Below are 20,635 nucleotides of genomic sequence, written 5' to 3' on the forward strand. Positions count from 1 at the left end.
AACCCAGGAGGCGTAGGCTGCAGTGAGCCAAGATCACGCCCTGCACTCCAGCCTGGGCGACAGAGCGAGACTCCATCTTAAAAAAAAAAAAGAGGGGGGGAATATACATATAAAAAAGTGAACACTTTCTCACTCTAGCAATATTGATGAATATTCATTCATAATCATCTAACTGAGGAGAAAGGCCTCATGCAAAAGAGAATACATTTACAATAAATCTGTACATTAATCTACTGTAAACTTAAAATAATTGTAATGACAACTTAAAATAAATTATTATGACATTTACATATATTTTTAAAATGACTATACGGTGACAGTAGAAATGGAAAGTAAGATGTGAAAGGTAAAGGGGATAATAAGTAGTCAAGGCCGGATAAAGTAATTTTATAGGGGCTTAAGATTAGGAAGAAGTTGTGCAGACAGCTGAGAGTCTTAAAATGTCAATTCAAATGAAGAGATGAGACTTGATGCTTCATCTTGAAAATTGTGTTAGATGAACAAATAAATTTTCTTTTTAAATTAAGAGCTGGGTCTTTGCAACTTGCAGAGTCCTAACAGGCTCCAAAATTCTTAATTGGGTGTTCTTATATGCAAAATGGACAAATAACGCCTTCACTGAGCATTTGAGAGCATTACTGAGAGAATGCATGTTTTCAAATAAACAAAATATTACAAAACAAACAACAAGTATATTAGGATAAAAGATTTTAAAAGGCAAAAAATGTATTAAAACATTATCCATGCTATTTGATATATTTTGGAATACAAATATTTATTTGTAAATAAAGGAAAAGCCAAGACAAATATTCTAAATGAAACCCAAATCTGTATTGACGTAAACTAAAATTATTCAAGGTCTATGGTTGATGATTCATAGTCATTTTTGCATTTCACATACCTTTTCACATAAAGCCTAAATGACAACTACTTTCCTTGTGCTTGTTATGAATTTAATTAATTAAAAATGTGAGTATCAGCTTGCTCATAAAAATGAGGATTCTTAAAGTGAAATTTTGCTGGGTGGGTGCGGTGGCTCACGCCTGCTAATTCCAGCACTTTGGGAGGCCGAGGTAGGCGGATCACAAGGTCAGGAGTGCAAGACCAGCCTGGCCAACATGGTGAAACCTTGTCTCTACTAAAAATACAAAAATTAGCCGGGCATGGTGATGTGCGCCTGTAGTCCCAGCTACTCGGGAGGCTGAGGCAGAAGAACTGCTTGAACCCAGGAGGTGGAGGTTGCAGTGACCCGAGATTGCACCACTGCTATTAAAAGATGTATTAGGTTGATGCAAAAGTAACTGCAGTTTTTGCAATTACTTTCAATGGCAAAAACTGCAATTACTTTTGCACTAGCCTATAAAGTGTGAGGGAGGTTTCTTCTTTTGAATCTTTTATTGTCTACAAGCTTTTCAAAGCTGTTTCCTCTGGTTAGAAACTCCCTGCTCAGAAGAAAACTCCCACATATTTTCTTTCTTTTTTTTTTCTCTTAATGATTATGCTTTAAGTTCTAGGGTACAGAAATACCATTTGACCCAGCAATCCCATTACTGGGTATATACCCAAAGGATTATAAATCATGCTATTATAAAGACACATGCACACGTATGTTTATTGCGGCACTATTCACAATAACAAAGACTTGGAACCAACCCAAATGTCCATCAATAATAGACTGAATTAAGAAAATGTGGCACATATACACCATGGAATACTATGCAGCCATGAAAAAGGATGAGTTCCTGTCCTTTGCAGGGACATGAATATAGCTGGAAACCATCATTCTGAGCAAACTGCTGCAAGGACAGAAAACCAAACACCGCCTGTTCTCACTCACAGGCGGGAACTGAACAACGAGAACACTTGGACGCAGGGCGGGGAACATCACACACCGGGGCCTGTCATGGGGTGGGGGTGGGGGGCAGGGAGAGGGATAGCATTAGGATAAATACCTAATGTAAATGATGAGTTAATGGGTGCAGCAAACTAACATGGCACATGTATACCTATGTAAATCCTACATATTTTCTAAACTCCTTTGAAATGCCATAATCTTTGTGAAAGCCTTCATGACAGAATTGGTTACTAGCTCTTCTATCTTCACATAACAATTTATCGTATTTTTCAATAGCTACCTATCTGTTCACATGTCTATATTTAAAGACTCAATTGTTGAGTTCCATGAGGATCTGAACCATGTCTTATTCATCTTTGTAGCCCCAGCTTAGTTTAATTCTTAACATGTAATAGATACACAATGATGAAATAATGAACGTTAGATCTAGAACAGTAACCATTATGAAACTTCCAAAGGGGGATGTACAGGGAAGCTGGCACTAGGGGAAAACAGACAATGATGGAATAAATGACTAGTTGACAAGGAGAAAGACATCCTAGTGGAGGGTGGTTTTAGCGAAGATCACAAATAAAGACTTCTGTACTTCCTAACTCTTCCACTTACATTACCATTAAAGTAACTAGACACCACTAAGTCACTAAATAACCTGATAAGCGTAAGAGCTACAACATCTTTTTTGCACACTAAAATGTTAGGCTAAACCCAATTCTTCCCAAAAAATCTTAACTGCCCTATTTTTCCTTGAAATACCATAAGAATGCCAAAATGTGTGAATAATGAGTAACACTTTGATGTGAAAAACAGTACACCAGTAATTCTCAAGAGGGGGGAAGACACATTCTCTTGGAGGGGAAGAGTGCAGCGTGAAACTGCAAATATAATAAATTATATTTAGAAAACCTAAAAATCTTGTTTTCAAGATGCAAAGATAATCTTGTGAGCTTAGTATGGTTACTCAAGAAATACTTAATTTAGAAGACTTTTTTTTATTATTATACTTTCAGTTCTAGGGTACATGTGCACAACTTGCAGGTTTGTTAAATATGTATACATGTGCCATGTTGGTGTGCTGCACCCATTAACTCGTCATTTACATTAGGTGTATCTCCTAATGCTGTCCCTCCCCGCTCCCCACAGCCCACGACAAGCCCCAGTGTATGATGCTCCCCATTCCCCACCCTGTGTCCAAGTGTTCTCATTGTTCAATTCCCACCTATGAGTGAGAACATGTAGTGTTTGGTTTTCTGTCCTTGCAAGTTTGCTCAGAATGATGGTTTCCAGCTTCATCCATGTCCCTACAAAGAACATGAACTCATCCTTTTTATGTTGCATAGTATTCCACGGTATATATGTGCCACATTTTCTTAATCCAGTCTATCATTGATGGACATTTGGGTTGGTTCCAAGAGAAGACTGATTTTCTAAGATTAAGGGAGCATAAGAAACTCTGCGAATAGCTTTTTATACTTATTAAAATGGGACAAATATTTTAAAATAATTGAGAAACTACATATATTTTTAAAGCATATTTTGATAAAACTACTGTATAAATTTATTTACGAGAAGTTTGAAACAAACACGTGCATTCATATATGTCTTGACGGATGGAAGGATGTACATTAAACTGTTAATAGTGAATATCTCTGAATAGTGATTTGTCTGCATTTGCTGAAATTTCCTAGGATGAACAGGAATTTCAGAATAAGGAATAGCAATAGCTATATTACAAATTTTGCCTTTTTCATCACTGAAAACCAAAAGGAATTATGGCAAGGAGTAGACCCAATATATTTTAGATTCAGTGTATAAAAAAATTACACATTTAACTTGACATCTAGATTTTAAAAAATAAAACCTGCCACTCAGATAAGAGTAAGGAAAAGAGCAAATACTGTGCATACTGTATTAGGAAAAGATTAGGTATCCTGGATTTAACTTTTAAAAAATAGCCTGGGTCAGGCCAGGTGTGGTGGCTCATGCCTGTAATCCCACCACTTTGGGAGGCCAAGGCGGGCAGATCATCTGAGGTCAGGAGTTTGGGACCAGCCTGACCAACATGGTGAAACCCTGTCTCTACTAAAAATACAAACATTAGCTGGGCATTGTGGCGCATGCCTGTAATCCCAGCTCCTCGGGTGGCTGAGGCAGGAGAATCGCTTGAACCTAGGAGGCAGAGGTTGCAGTGAGCCAAGATAGCGCCACTGCACTCCAGCCTGGGCGACAGAGTGAAACTCCGTCTCAAAAAAAAAAAAAAAAGCCTGGATCAGTAAAGACAGGAAAAAGGAGTTACCTACAGACATAAACCATAGATTGTATAGCTAACATTATCTTGCAAAGCACAAAATGGGTGTAGGGGATTGGGATTGAGCATGAGAAACTCTTAAGGAATGGCTGATTTGAAGTATGAGGCAAACAAACATAAAATAAAAGACATTCACTGGCTCAAATAAAACTATGTTAATAACATTTTTGTGATTTTTAAAAAAATCAGTAAACCCATGAGTATTATCAAACATCTCTCAACTTACCATTTTTCCAATCATCATTACATAAGGTCCCGCCTGTTGATTTACAGCTAGAAAATCTAGCAAACGCACATACCAAAATATTATGTTAAGACAGTAAATTAATCTTCCAGCCACAAAAACATGATTATCATATGCATTTGCAAAGTTCCATTTTGCTCCAAATCTTAGTCCAAATCCAATGAAGAAAGAAATTATGGCAATTGTATCACTGATGTTGAAGTAATCACTAAACCATACTTTAATCTTCTGGTTTACTTTCCCAGCTTCAGACATAAAAATCTAAAGGTTTAACAACAACAAAAAAAGTTTAATCAATTTATTCCTATTAAAACACATACAGCAATCAATTATAACATCACAGAGTTTCACATAGCTTTTTATTTATTTATTAATTTATTTATTTTGAGACAGTCTCGCTCTGTTGCCCAGGGTGGAGTGCAGTGGCGCAATCTCGGCTCGCTGCAACCTGCGTCTCCCAGGTTCAAGAGATTCATCCAACTAAGAAGCTGAAAATGCAGATTACAACCCAGTTCACTAGACCTGGATTGTAAAATACTTTTGAAAAATTGTTTTATTTCAAATCAAAGCAGCACCTGGATATCCTGGTAGTAGCTGCCAAACCTGCCTTCTTCGTAGAAAGTAAATAACTCAATGGTCTAAGTAGCTGTATTTATCTAACTTATTTAAAACATATGCCTCTTCTCCTGAATATATGAATTTTAAGAATTATCTTTTGAGAGGAATGGCAACACATTCACATCTTCAAAATTCATGGTGTATCATAAATACTGCAAAGTATCTGTTTCCCTCTTCTCCCTTAGCCAATTAATCACTCTTCCCACTAGAGGCAACCACTACTATTACTGTCTCATGAACACCTGCAGAACTATTTTATGAATATACATATTTTAAAATGTTTTGCAATTTGCTTTTATCATTTAACAAATCAATTTATTTAAACATGCTGATAAAACAACAGATTTAATACACATATGGACCATAACACTCAGAGGAATTTAAAATGCAAAATAAACTATTTAATAAGAAATTCCTTCTGGTTCCAGTTGGTGTTTGGAAAAGAAAAAAAAAAAAGAAATTCTTATGATATCTAAGTGAGAGAGAAGTACAATGCCTTCTAATTATTTTTGCAATTTCTTGTATTCTCTAAATGTAAGGTAGAGACATGAAATAATTCAGAGGTACTTATGCAAGTATGTTATAAAACAATATTCATGGCCAGGCACAGTGGCTCACGCCTATAATCCTAGCACTTTGGGAGGCCAAGGCAGGTAGATCATGAGGTCAGGAGTTTGAGATCAGCCTGACCAACATGGTGAAACCCCATCTCTACTAAAAATACAAAAATTAGCCAGGCTTGGTGGCACGCACCTGTAATCCCAGCTAGTAGGGAGGCTGAGGCAGGAGAATCGCTTGAACCTGGGAGGCGGAGGTTGCAGTGAGCGGAGATTGTGCCACTGCACTCCAGCCTGGGTGACAGAGGGAGACTCCATCTCAAAAAAGACAAAACAAAACAAAAAAACAAAAAACAATATTCATGTAGCTACTACTTCAAAAACAAAGTATAAATATTAAGAAAAAGATTTTCTTCAAAATCAGGTTATTAAAAATTTAAACTGAAAACTGAAAGACACAGGGATATAAATCTAAATGATGATTCAACGGCAGTATAGTACATTTTAGTAGGCAGTACAATATAAAAGCAAAATAAATATCTATTTATTTTATTTTTATTTTGAGATAAGAGTCTCACTCTTTCGCCCAGGCTAGAGTGCAGTGGCGCAACCTCAGTTCACTGCAACCTCTGCCTCCCGGGTTCAAGTGATTCTCTTGCCTCAGTCTCCCAAGTAGCTGGGATTACAGGCGGCTGCCACCATGCCCAGCTAATTTTTGTATTTTTAGTAGAGATGGGGTTTCACCCTCTTGGCCAGACTGGTCTCGAACTCCTGACCTCGAGTGATCTGCCTGCCTCAGCCTCCCAAAGTGCTGGGATTACAGGTGTGAGCCACTGTGCCTGGCCTAAAGACCTATTTATAACTTACCTACCTAATTGGCTACATCAGGCAGGTAAAATAAAAGTCATTTAGCCAAGTATATTTAATACTTTTTGAAGAGTGACAGAGAGCAAAAATGTGGACATTCAGGAAATAAAACAAACAAACAAAATATAGGCTACATTTTTATAGGCTACATTTCTGACACAAATCATTATATTTGTAATGGCAACAAAGTATACACCATACTCACTAATCTCTATTCTTTTGCCATTATTTTGGGAACAACAAAATTACACAGGTTCTACACTTCTACAATGTCATCACACACACACCCACGTATATACCCAAAACAAAACAGAACATCTTCCATGTGTACAGTAAATTATTGGTAGAAAAAATTAAAGACATACCTCACGGACTTTCTCAATGGCATAAGTAAAAATATAAGCAATAACAATCCATTCTTGAACTGAAGGTAATTGTTCCATTTGTACAAGAACCACAAACGTATAAAGCATCAGAAATCCTAAATATGCCAACTAATGAAAAAATAAAAGTTATATAAACACTGGTTACAAAATAAATCTTTTAATTATGAACATTTTCAACCACACACAAAAATAGACATTAAATGAACCTTTGTGAATTATCCCCTAGTTTCCCTTATTAAAATAGTTTTAGAAATATCTCTTTTTCAGCACAGACATTGCATTTACTGGAGTATAAATGGTCCCCAGAGTATAAACGTGTTGTTCTACAACTCTATCAACCTTTAGAACATCCCATAGAAAGGATTTTGTAATCAGGTTTATGTTCTCAGCATATGCCACACAATTCTGCTTAACTCATACCACCAGTATCATAATATATTAAAATTACTGCAGAATTTCACCACCATAATCATCAAGGAACACATATTTCCTGCCTCCTTCCTCCCCCAACCAAACAGTATTCCTAAGAAAGACAACTGAGGCAGGGTGTGGTGGCTCACGCCTATAATCCCAGAACTTTGGGAAGCCAAGGCAGGTGGATCACCTAAGGTTAGGGGTTTGAGACTAGCCTGGCCAACAGGTGAAACCCCGTCTCTACTGAAAAAAAAAATAAATAAATAAATAGCCAGACATGGTGGTGCATGCCTGCAATCCTAGCTACTCAGGAGGCTGAGGCACAAGAATTGCTTGAACCTGGGAGGTGGAGGTTGCAGTGAGCTGAGATCATGCCATTGTACTCCAGCCTGGGCAACAGAGCGAGACTCTGTCAAAAAAAAAAAAAGGAAGAAAGAAAAGAAAAGAGAAAAGACAAGACAAGACAAGACAGATAGACAACTGCTATTTTCTTAGCTCCCAGTCACTAAAGTTGAACCCCAAAAAGTGGAAAAGATGTGAAGAGGCTTTGCCCCAGGTACAAAAACAGCCCACCTTTGACACTCTTTACAAAATAGGTTATAGAGAGGTGATAAAGTTTATGTTTAAAAACATATGAGTATTTATTTCATTTCAGAGGAAAACCCACACTTATTGACCCTTGAAAAATTATGGGTAACAATCCTCTCATCTCTATCTTGTCTCCATCAGTCCTACAATAAGTCACATCCTTGATTTGATTATCTATAGCAGGCTAGGGAAGTACACTGCAGTAAAGAAAGAAAAGAGAAATTCCTGTAGTCACCCATACTGGCTATTTTAACGTAGTCATTCACATGAATGCAAATGTAAGAAAACTGCCCTATTTTCATTAGTGGAAACAGAATTTGGAGATTAGATCAGATAACTGATATTTGCAATTTCAGCCTCTGAATAGGAAGGAACAAGAACATTTTCACATGGAGATGTAAGGAAATGTTAGTCTCAGGTTAATGGTCACATGTGGGTGAAAAAGCAATCGCCAAAGAAACAGATTCTTATTGATGAAAATGAAAAAATCTCCACAACAACAAAGTTAAAAACATCTTAATTAAGGGTTTTCCGATGAAGGGGAGTTAAGAACTCATTTACTCAGCCCCTGGTTAAAAGTAGGGGCTAATCTCATTTACTGTATCACCTGTTCCTTCAGGTTGGTCCATCGCTAGGAAAAGTAGCACTAGCAAGATAGCCAACTAATATTTCCTAGTGCTCATTCTCCACACAAAACAACCAAAACAACACATAAACACCTACATTTCAACCAAAATAACAGATGAGTTCATCCTTGTATGGACATATGCTCTTTATCTGCTAGTAAAATCAATTTTTCCATAAAGCAAGAGAAAAGCCAATTATATGGAAGGTAATCATGCATACACTTTAATACGATTAAAGAAATAAGCCACAGATAAATAAAACCATATAAATGATCTGGATTACTTTTCATCATCATCAGTTAACACTGCCAACAGGTTTATTTCAGACTTTTATGTATTATAAAATTATAATACAAAAAATTTTATAATACAAAAAATTATAAGTATCAGAATCTCTTTTGGTCCATCTTTTATCATTAATTTTACTAGTTGATTAGTATTTGCTACCAACTTACAAAGGCCAATGGTTATCACATATTTGTTAAGTACATTTTTGGTTCCAATTAGAACTGAAATTTGTTAGTGTTTATCACTCTAGATGACAATTTAAATGAAACTAAGGCAAATGTATCCCTCTTTCAAATGTGAAATGCCTTTTCAGTGATCTAAGTTATATCAAGATTAGTATGGATTCTGAACCGGTGTTCCCCCAAAGCCTATCTCTTAAAAACATTATGCTCGTGTAATTAAAAAACATACCGTGTTAAACCAGAATTTTACAATTGGTGCATGATAAAAGGCATAAAACTTTCGTGTGATTGGAAGCTTTTTTGATTTTATTTGTATCTCCATCTCATTCTTTCCTTCATTACTATCCAAAATCCGTACTTCTTTAAACACTTCCTAAAATTAAAAAAAAATTTTTTTGGTACAATTATTCAGAACAAATTTATGTTTACTTCAAAATGTTTTCCTGCTTACCATGGGGATCTCTTCTGTTATGTTCTGAAAGTTGTTTTCGCTGTCATCCATTGTCATCTGATGAGCATCTTGAGATTGTGGGATATGGGACATTTCAGCCTTAGTTTTATATTCTAGCAGTAATATGGCAGGTGGAACTAAAATGCTTAGTATGACCTAAATTTTTAGAAACATAATTTTGCATTTTAAAATTAATGACCTTCAAGAATATAATAAAAAAAAAAGATATTAAATATCTTATGATGATTAGCCATTTTGCCCCAGTAGTGGAGGGAAAAAAACAAAAAATTCATTTTTCACTTACATATTGTATTTAAAGAGGCCCAAGTTTGTTTCAAAGAGCAACAAAACATTTGATTATGATAATAAGGGTATAGGATAGATTTAATAATTATTATAGACTTGTCCTTTAAATAAAATCAGATTACAATTTGTTCAGAAAATACATTTTGTTTAAACAAAATTCAAGCCTTACAAAGGTGCTATGTCCTTAATTTTATCCTAAATCTCTTTGCAAGTGTTCCATGTCATAACATGATTACTCAGCTTGTGCCTCTATAAACAAAAAGGTTTATTTCTAAAATTTTACTTATTACTTGCGAAATCCCAAAGCATGAAGAAATTGTAATTGTGTAACAGGGTTTCTGTTGGTTATTCAGTGGCCTATGGTTAAAACTGTTTGCCTGATTACTGACTCCTACATTTCTGCACCTTATTTAAAAAGATGTAAGAGAACAAAAAGCAAAGTTAAAAGTAGTATGTATCACCATGACAAAATCAGAAGTACATGTCATTTTATCCAAATTTTTAAAGATAAAAACTGGCCACATGTATATACTTATCTATAAGTATAAACTGGGTATATGAATATACTCATTCAATATACTTTAAGTAACTTAAAAGTAACAGATTATTAAATTAGTAGATAGGTCTTGAATTTCAGAATTTGGGAATAACCCTTTCATAAAGTAGTAACTTTTTTCAAGGCTGCTCAGGGCCATAATCTCCAGTATTTCCCATTTGTTCCCCTTCTAGCTTAAAAAGAGGCCATAATCATTAAACACACCTGAAAAGGATTCAAAAGTAAAGAAGAAGAGGAAAAAAGAAGCCCATTATACCCCTCAGGATGAAATGCCAATCATCCGTCTTGCTCCCTCTATAACCCCCACCATTACCCTCACACATCAAGGCATTTTACTACACATTTAGACTAATTCTTCTGTTCTTTTTAGCTTATCATACACTTTATATCAAATTATTTCTAAAGTATACCTTGTACCAGGAATTTTTCCTCATATTCAGCCTTCCCATCCACATATCAGATAACAACATTTGTGTACAGGTGTGGGCTACAAAAGGTCTAAGTCTTGAAGAAACTGCTAACTTAAGGCAGGTAGAATTACTCCAGTTCTTTAGTTCATAAGTGAGCAATTTCATAGCCATGGTTTCATCTTGTCTGAAGGACTGTTCTAATAATTCAACGGCCAACTGACCAAAATCACTATAAAAAGATAAAAGCCAAAATATACTCAGATTAACAAACTGCAATTTTAAGCCACTATTCTTATATACATTAATACTTTCTTTTTAATATTCTCACACACACTTACAGAATTATGAGGCATTAAAACCAAAACTCTGTTTTCAGACATCTATATCTATTCACAAAATATTAAAATATGTCGCATTATGTACAAGACTAAAAAGGTGAATCCAGAGCACTTTTTCCCAGTCCTAGAAATCAAACTATAATCTCGGAAGGAATCAAAACTCACAATGCTACGATGCTCTGTTCAAAAAAGTTTATGCAGTATTTCAAACACAGAAAACAGTTGGTACCTGGTAAAGAGGAAGAACAATGTGACTAGGGACTAACCTAATTATGAGAAACATCTGAATTTTGAAGTTCCACTAAGTAACCATAGGATCCCTGTTAAGAGTTATTTTCAGTAACAGTTGGTCACTGTCCTCTAAAGACCCCACCTGGGGAGCCGGAGGTCTTAGTATATATTAGAAAACCTATACAAATTACGTTTCCAGTTTAATATTTCAATACTGCCCCCCTAATTGTAAATTTTTATGAACTATGTCGTTATTCTATGTATGTAGTTCTAGCTTCTGAAGTGCCTCCCAGTTGAATTCAGTCTATTTTCTTATAACACAGCTCCAACCTCACTTCCGCCCTTTCCTTACCAATTCAAATGGAACTTTCTAATCCAATTGCTACTATTTGCAAAAATTAAAATGACTTCCGGCATTTCTTCTTTCTTTCGAGATAGGGTCTACCCTGTCACCCAGGCTGGAGTGCAGTGGCATGATCACAGCTCACTGCAGCCTCAACCTCCCAGGATCAAGTGATCCTCCCACCTCAGCCTCTTGAGTAGCTGGGACCACAGCCAAGTGCCACCACACCCAGCTAATTTTTAAATTTCATGTACAGACGGGTCCTGCCTATGTTGCCCAAGCTGCATTTCTTCTTTTTTGCTGAAATATTTAATTCTTGGGTTGTAAATATAATAACCTCTTTTTCATAGAGGCAGAAAGTTTCTTTCTGAATTAAAAAATATATATACTTCAATAATTTTCTGTCAATTGTACCAGCAAGATTATACATATAAATACATCACCGTTAAGTACGTGGCACTGTAACAGCCACTCAAACAATATCTACTTTGAATTTTTAAAATGTTTTCAAATAATAAAATATCACTTACTTGGAATACTGTTTCAGTTCTTCTGAAGTATCATCTACCAGGTCACTCTGCTTTGCTTCATATGCCATTGAACGATAGATCTTACAGGCAACTAATGCTTTAGCCATTGATTCTTCACCATGTTGCCATAAAAAACGGGCCATGACCTGCCTCTTCATAAGGCAAGCCCAAATTAAAAGTTCATTAAGTGGATAAGGAAAGCGCTTGGTTTCTGGATCATCAATGTCTACAATTTCATCTTTGGTTCTTTTCTTCTTTCCTTCTTCCACAACTGTATCAATCTTCCAGGGAAAATAAAGTTATAAAGCTCATTATAATAAGGTCATATGAAATTTACGTCAGTGAAAATTTTAGTAAAATATCCTCTACATTATTCAGCTCCATAAAACTGCACATAATAGCATAAATTTTATTTTGTTTTTTGTTTTTTGAGACGGAGTCTCGCTCTGTCGCCCAGGCTGGAGTGCAGTGGCCGGATCTCAGCTCACTGCAAGCTCCGCCTCCTGGGTTTAGGCCATTCTCCTGCCTCAGCCTCCCAAGTAGCTGGGACTACAGGCGCCCGCCACCACACCCGGCTAATTTTTTGTGTTTTTAGTAAAGATGAGGTTTCACTGTGTTAGCCAGGATGGTCTCGATCTCCTGACCTTGTGATCCGCCCATCTTGGCCTCCCAAAGTGCTGGGATTACAGGCTTGAGCCACCGCACCCGGCCCATAAATTTTATAAACTTGATTTTTATTATAGCTCATAATTCATTTTATAAAAATGCTATTTTAACAGAAATGTCTTTGCAATAAACATTTACCAAAATTTAAGGGCCTAAATATTTCAACTAATATTCTAATAGAACATAATTTTAATAAAGGGTTAGATAACATTTTTGTCATGCATGTTCTTAATCAAGTATAACTGGAATGAAAGGAGTCAGGTAAACATTTATTAAAACATTTTAATTTGGTTACCATCATAGCTAAATATGAAAATGTAGGCTGGGTGCAGTGGCTCAAGCCTGTAATCCCAGCACTTTGGGAGGCTGAGGCGGGTGGATCACAAGGTCAAGAGATCGAGACTATCCTGGCTAACATGGTGAAACCCCATCTCTACTAAAAATACAAAAAATTAGCCGGTGTAGTGGCGGGTGCCTGTAGTGCCAGCTACTTGTGAGGCTGAGGCAGGAGAATCACTTGAACCCGGGAGGCAGAGGTTGCAGTGAGCCAAGATTGAACCAAGGCACTCCAGCCTGGTGACAGAGCAAGACTCCATCTCAAAAAAGAAAAAAAAGTAACAGAATCATTAACTTATAATTAATATCTCTATGTATGAGAAAATGACAATTCTAAGACATATCCAAAAATGAAAGGTAATTCTTACTAAATCAATTAGGTTTTTTGTTTAATAATACTAAGTAATTTAGAAAGAAGAAAATAAAAACCCAGAAAGAATAATATTTAAATAAATTTACCTTTGGTCGGTAGGGCTGTGCTGTCTTAATGAAATGGTTATGCCTCATTTTTTCCTTTTTATCTGCCCTATTGCCAAAAGATTCATGACTCTTTCGCAACTGAGGAGTGCTGCTGGAGGTATTTCGGCCAGACCTCTGAAAATGAGCTCTTATTAGCTTTTATAGATTTAAACATGCTGACATGTTATAAAAATTGAAGAATCAATTTATATATGTGTGCAAATGTGTTTGTGTATAAACAAAATATGACTGGTTTAGGATTTTGATGACAAAATATTTCTAATTACTCAGTTGAAAATCTTCAATTTTATGACAGTGTTACTTTCTCCGTTCTAATGTTAATTCTTAACATTTAAAGTGCATTTAATGTTAAAGCACATATATAGGATTTCCCCCCAAATTTTACATACCCGATTATTTCCACCAAGACTATTATATATTAATCGAAAACGTTTCCTAGTATAGGTGCATCTGTAGGTTCCTCCCATGAGATATTCAATAACAAGTCCTATATCAATTAGAGTGATCTTATATCCTGGAGGAAGATTGCCCTAGAAACAAAACATTTGTTTTAAATAGATCAGATAGCATTTCTCAATATTGCCATGCCCTGCCTAGGAACAGGCCTACTCTTCAAAATGACAAATGTTTACTTTGTATAAGCAGCAAGGGCCAGGTGCAGTGGCTCATGCCTGTAATCCCAACACTCTGGGAGGCCAAGGCAGGTGGATCACCTGAGGTCAGGAGTTCGAGATCAGCCTGACCAACATGATGAAACCCCGTCTCTACTAAAACTACAAAAAAATTGGCCAGGAAAGCTAGCACATGTCTGCAGTTCCAGCTACTCAGGAGGCTGAGGCAGGAGAATCGCTTGAACCCGGGAGGCAGAAGTTGCAGTGAGCCAATATCATGCCACTGCACTCCAGCCTGGGAGACAGAGCAAGACTTGGTCTCAAAAAAAAAAAAAAAAAAAAAAAAAAAAAAAAAAAAAAAAAAAAAAAAAAAAAAAAAAAAAAAAAGGCAGCAGCAGCAAGGGTTGCCAGCAAGCAGCTATCTTTACAGAAGGAAATGTTTGTTTCTCTCTTTGCTCTGTAAAAATACAGGATTCTGAAGTTCTGAGGTCTCAAAGGTGTGCCTTGAGACAGGAGTATGACCTAAAGCAGGAAGATAACAATTTCATCTCTCTATTGCCCCAATACTTCACACATAAGATGGAGGCTGGGCGCGGTGGCTCAGGCCTATAATTCTAGCACTTTGGGAGGCTGAGGCAGGCGGATCACCTGAGGTCGGGAGTTCCAGATCAGCCTGGCCAACATAGAGACCCCGTCTCTATGAAAAATACAAGAGCAAGGCTCTGTCTCAAAAAAAAAAAAAAAAAAAAAAAAAAAAAAAGAGACAATGGAAATGCTAATTGGCCAACTATTCCATTTTCATTGTGATATATATTAAAAAATTGCATTTTTCTGCAAAAATAATGCTGTGTTATGTTTCCAGACTGGCCCAGAAATACATGTAAATATTTTTTAACCAAAATTATACTGGCGATATTATAGGTTTTTATAGTGTTGTCTAGGAATTAACCATCACTTGCAACATTGTTTAAAGCTAACACTTCATTTTCCCATGGCAATTTACAAATGCACTTTTGGAACACACACCATTTGTGAGTTTGGAAAGACGGCCTGTTTCAAAATTTTAAAAACTGATTAATTTTATTAAATAATCTTAAAGGGATTTAATCATCAGATAATTTGTATTTATTAACTAATTCTGCCCTCCTACCATCACCATTTTTTTATTTCCCTGATTATAATGTCATGAACTTTTTTTTTTTTTTAATGTCTGTATTTTTACTATCTTGGTTTCACTGGGCACGGTGGCTCACGCCTGTAATCCTAGCACTTTGGGAGGCTGAGGGGGTGGATCACCTGAGGTCAGGAGTTTGAGATCATCGTGGCCAACATGGTGAATCCCCATCTCTACTAAAAATACACAAATTAGCTAGGTGTGGTGGAGGGTGCATGTAATCCCAGCTACTCAGGAGGCTGAGGCAGAAGAATTGCTTGAACCCAGCATTCGAAGGTTGCAGTGAGCCAAGATCGCATCACTGCACTCTAGCATGGGCAACAAAGGCGAAACTCCGTCTCAAAAATAAATAAATAAATAAATAAATAAATAAAATCTTGGTTTCATCTGTGAAATTTCTAATTTCTAGATAGCTATATCCTTTAAATCTCTAATTTGAAAATAAATCAAAATACATATTTCCATCTTGAATATAAGATTTTTAGTTTTAACTCAAGTAGCCTCAAAATATGCTGATTGAGAATGTCACCTATGATATTCGTCAATATTATTTATTAAAAATGACAAATGCCATTATATGAACCCACTTGAATAAGAAATATTTAAATTAGGTAAAATAATGTGAATTATCTATCAAATGTCATGACGATCAAGTTCTCAAACTAATACTAAGTCATAAAACTCTTTACCAATGTGAATCAAAATATTCAATTACTGCCTTTACTTCAGGATTTATCACTTACAGAAACCAAAACATAGGGCTTATTATCATAGCCACCAATGTAAAACAATGTATATAAATTCTCAGATTTATTTCCAAAATTTTAACTACCATAATTCTTAGAAACAAGGTCTTAAGATCTCTCCCATTACTTAAGATTTCTAGGGGAAGGAGGGGGAATTTTAATTATTTATAAAGACCAAATCAAACTGATGTGAAACGACCAGAACAGGCAAATCATTAGATTAATAGTTACCCTAGGAGGGGGATGGAAGTGGGGAGTAGAGAAGGAGAAGAAATGAGGAGTGACCGCTAAAGGGTACAGGGTAACTTTTCGAAGTATTATAAATGCTCTAAAGTTAGACTGTGGCAATGGTTGCACAACTCTGTGAATACAGTCAAAAAACGTATGCTTTTTTTTTTTTTGAGACAAAGGGTCTTGCTCTGTTTTCTAGGCTGGAGTGCAATGGCACAATCTCAGCTTGCAGCAACCTCCGCTTCCCAGGTTCAATCAATTATTCTGCCTCAGCCTCCTGAGGAGCTGGGACTACAGGCACATGCCACCAGGCCTGGTTAATTTTTGTATTTTTAGTAGAGACAAGATTTCACTATTTTGGCTAGGCTGTTCTTGAACTCCTGACCTCAAGCCACCACACCTGGCCAATATACACTTAAAATGAATGAATTTTGTAATTTGTGAAATACATTTCAATAAAGCTATAAAGAAAAGCACATGCGGGCTGGGCGTAATGGCTCACACCTGTAATCCCAGCAGTTTGGGAGGCCGAGGTGGGTGGATCAGCTGAGGTCAGGGGTTCAAGACCAGCCTGGCCAACATGATGAAACCCCATCTCTACCAAAAAAATAATAATAATAATAAATAAGCCGGGCGTGGTGGCACACGCCTGTAGTGCCAGCTACTCGGGAGGCTGATAGGAGAATTGCTTGAACCTGAGAGGCAGTGGGTGCAGTGAGCCAAGATCGTGCCATTGCACTCCAACCTGGGCAATAGACCAATACTCCATCTCAAAAAAAAAACAAAACCAGCCAGGCGTGGTGGCAGACACCTGCAATCCTAGCTACTCGGGAGGCTGAGGCAGGAGAATCACTTGAACCCGGGAGACGGAGGTTGCACTGAGCCGAGATCGCCCCACCGCATTCCAGCCTGGGCAAGAAAGGGCAAAACTTCATTTCCAAAAAAAATTTTTAAGTATAAAATGTCTCGGTTCTTCCTATGGGATAGTTTAGTATTAAATCAGTTACAAAATAAAGAAAATGAAAACAGAAAATGACATTTTTTTTTTTTTTTTTTGAGACGGAGTCTCGCTCTGTCACCCAGGCTGGAGTGCAGTGGCCGGATCTCAGCTCACTGCAAGCTCTGCCTCCCGGGTTTATGCCATTCTCCTGCCTAGAAAATGACATTTTTAAAAAACGTCCTCAAGGCTGTTAAAAATGACATTTCTAATGTCATTCTTTTTTCTTAAGACAGGGTCTCGATGTGTACCTAGACTGGAGTACAGTGGCTCAGTGACAGCTCACTGCGGGGTCAAGTGATCCTCCCTCAAGTGCCCCCCACACCCCCACCAATCATTTGGGACTACATGCAGGTGACAACATGCCAGGCTAATTTTTAATTTTTTTGTAGAGACAAGGTCTTGCTTTGTTGCCCACGCTGGTCTCCAACACTCTCTCTCCGGCGATCCTCCCACCTCAGACTACCAAAGTGCTGGTATTATGGGTATGAGCCACCAGGCCTGGCCTTTGATGTGTTTAATAATGCACTCATATTAAGTAGCAAATAAAAGCTGAAATAAATAATTCTAAACAAACTTTAAGTTTAGAAACTTAGAAGATATTTTAACCAAATAAATATAAATACTATTTTATCAAGGAACACAAAACTGTATTGAACACCAATATAAATGGCTATAAAAGTGGTGATAAATGTTTAAAACTTTTAGTTCACAAACAATTCTGATAGGAGAGAAGAGGAATAAGAGTATGTCAATTTAGTGGCCACAGAATAGCCTGAGATCATGACAGTGTTATACATTCATCACTACCAATACTAGATTTTGTTTTACTTTTAAAAACATTAAAGCGATTTATATATATTTAGGGGTACAAGTATAGATTTCTTATATGCATATGTTATGTAGTGGTGAAGACTAGGCTTTCAGTGTACCTATTACCTGAATGGTGAATAGTGTACCCACAGGTAATTGTTCAACCCTCACCCCCCAACCCAACCTCCCACCTTTTGTTAAGTCTCCAATGTCTATCATTCTACTCTATATCCACAGGTACCCACTGTTTAGCTCCAACTTATAAGTGAAAACGTGGTATTTGACTAAGTTATTTCACTTAGGAAATAGGATAGGGATAATGAACCTCCAGTTCCATTCACATTGCCACAAAGGACATGATTTCATTCTTTTGTATGGCTGAGTAGAAACACTAGGTTTTTTTTTAAGGGGAGAGAGCTTTTCAGCATTTTTACTGGCAAAGTCTGCCATTAAGATTACGACCCTGTCCTCAATTTCCTTATTCAACATCCTTTACATTTGGACAATTTTCTAAGGAACAAATTTCTGCTGAAGATAGAGGAAAAAAGATACATTCTATCAACAGTCTTTCTTGTATGAACCAGTGAGCTTTATACATCATATTCTATCTTGGATGACCAGAAGCTCAATAGCTTTTTTTTTTTTTTTTTAGACAGAGTCTCACTCTGTTACCCAGGCTGGAATGTAGTGGCAAGATCATGGCTTGTGGCAGCCTCCACCTCCTGGCCTCAAGCGATCCTCCCACCTCAGCCTCCCAAGTAGCTGGTACTACAGGTGTGCACCACCATGCCCAGGTAATTTTTTTAACTTTTTGTATAGATGGGATTTCAGCATGCTGCCCAGGCTGGTCTCGAACTCCTGGGCTCAAGCAATCCGCCAGTCTCAACCTGCCGAAATGCTGGGATTACAGGTTTGAGCCTCCCATGCCTGGCAGTGGTCTTAATTTCATAAATTCTCTTTTTTTCTTGTTTTCTGATACATTATGCTCTTTACTCCTCTCTTACCACAAATTCAGCCCATATTTTATCTTGTTCTGTAAACTAATTTTATTGGTATTTCCAAAATGTATTTAAGTGCTTTAAAAAAAAAAAAAAGATGAAATATAAATGATTTTTTAAAATAGCATTTTTCAAAAGCAAAAATAATCTTTTACCTGTTTGACGTCTCGAACAAGATGAAACAGCATTGGATTAGTTGGACCTTGTTTCTTTAGGGAGAAAAAGTTACAGCAAACTATTATTTTTCTTCTAAAATAATTTAAAGTTTACAGGATTTTTGAGAACCTCCTTATATAAATTACACTGTTTTGGAGTTATTTCCTTAAGTTCTATTCATAAAGTAGAACAACAAAGAATTGTCACGTTTACTGCCAAAAAACAAATAATCTTAGAGTATCACTAAAATGATACATTCTTTTTTGTTTCATAAAAGTCATGTCAACACTGCAACTTTACAACTGTACCTTAAATTTAAATTTACATTTATTTCATTGATAATGGCGCTGTACAATACCTTTCTTTTTGTTAAAATGTCTGTTCCTCTGTTCCGTCAGTAATAAAGACGTACTGAGACTTTAAATATTTTGGGTAACAAGTCTTTAACACAAGCTTGTCCAACCTGTAGCCCATGAGCTGCATGCAGCCCAAGAAGGCTTTGAATGCGGCCCAACACAAATTTGTAAACTTTCCTAAAACAATGAGTTTTTTTCCAATTTTTTTTTTTTTAAGCTCATCAGCTATTGTTAGTGTTAGTGTATTTTATGTATGGTCCAAGACAATTCTTCTTCCAATGTGGCTCAGGAAAGCCAAAAGATTGGACATCCCTGATTTAATATTTATATATGCCATAATTTTGCCATTATCTTACTTCTCTTAATATATAATGTTAGAGTGGACTAATCCAAGTTCTACCTTTCTAGTAATCTCATTTTGATGGCAGTCTGTATTTTGAAAAAATAGCCAAATATCTATCTCCTCGACTAAGAAGGAAGTAAATGGCCCAAAAAGACTTGAGGTAGTCATTTGACCAGTCTGAAATTTAATGCAATGAATTCCAGGTGACACAAATCAAGAGACTTCTAAATACTTTAAATCCTATTGTTTAAAAGAATTATCAAATAGGATTTAATGCCACCTGTGTATTGATATTTTATATGATAAATTATAGTAATCAACTCAATCTACTTTTCTATTTTGATCACATCTCCTTTGTAAAATGTTTTAAAATCTAACTGGGTGCACCTACCATTATTTCTTTTCTTTTTTTTGAGATGGAATCTCGCTCTGTCGCCCAGGCTGGACTGCAGGGGTGCAATCTTGGCTCACTGCAAGCTCCGCCCCCTGGGTTCACGCCATACTCCTGCCTCAGCCTCCCAAGTAGCTGGGACTACAGGTGCCCGCCGCTAACACGCCCTGCTAACTTTTTTGTATTTTCAGTAGAGACGGGGTTTCACTGTGTTAGCCAGGATGGTCTCTCCTGCCTCCGCC

The 20,635-nt window shown here is 36.7% G+C and overlaps 1 protein-coding gene across 5 annotated transcripts in view; it reads right to left on the bottom strand.

Moving 5' to 3' along the window:
- TRPM7 (transient receptor potential cation channel subfamily M member 7) overlaps positions 1–20,635 on the bottom strand; it is a 130,598-nt gene that overhangs the window by 42,293 nt on the left and 67,670 nt on the right. For all 5 annotated transcript variants that reach the window (XM_030930713.1, XM_010356602.2, XM_010356603.2 and 2 more), the window contains 9 exons: positions 19,303–19,356; positions 13,967–14,107; positions 13,557–13,691; positions 12,096–12,376; positions 10,654–10,882; positions 9,382–9,537; positions 9,160–9,303; positions 6,812–6,940; positions 4,387–4,665 (listed from right to left, as the gene is read on the bottom strand). In XM_030930713.1, the coding sequence (XP_030786573.1) occupies positions 4,387–4,665; positions 6,812–6,940; positions 9,160–9,303; positions 9,382–9,537; positions 10,654–10,882; positions 12,096–12,376; positions 13,557–13,691; positions 13,967–14,107; positions 19,303–19,356 (1,548 nt within the window). The remainder of the gene's footprint in view (positions 1–4,386; positions 4,666–6,811; positions 6,941–9,159; positions 9,304–9,381; positions 9,538–10,653; positions 10,883–12,095; positions 12,377–13,556; positions 13,692–13,966; positions 14,108–19,302; positions 19,357–20,635) is intronic.

Source organism: Rhinopithecus roxellana, chromosome 5 (assembly GCF_007565055.1).
Source record: "Rhinopithecus roxellana isolate Shanxi Qingling chromosome 5, ASM756505v1, whole genome shotgun sequence".
NCBI classification, from domain to species: Eukaryota; Metazoa; Chordata; class Mammalia; order Primates; family Cercopithecidae; genus Rhinopithecus; species Rhinopithecus roxellana.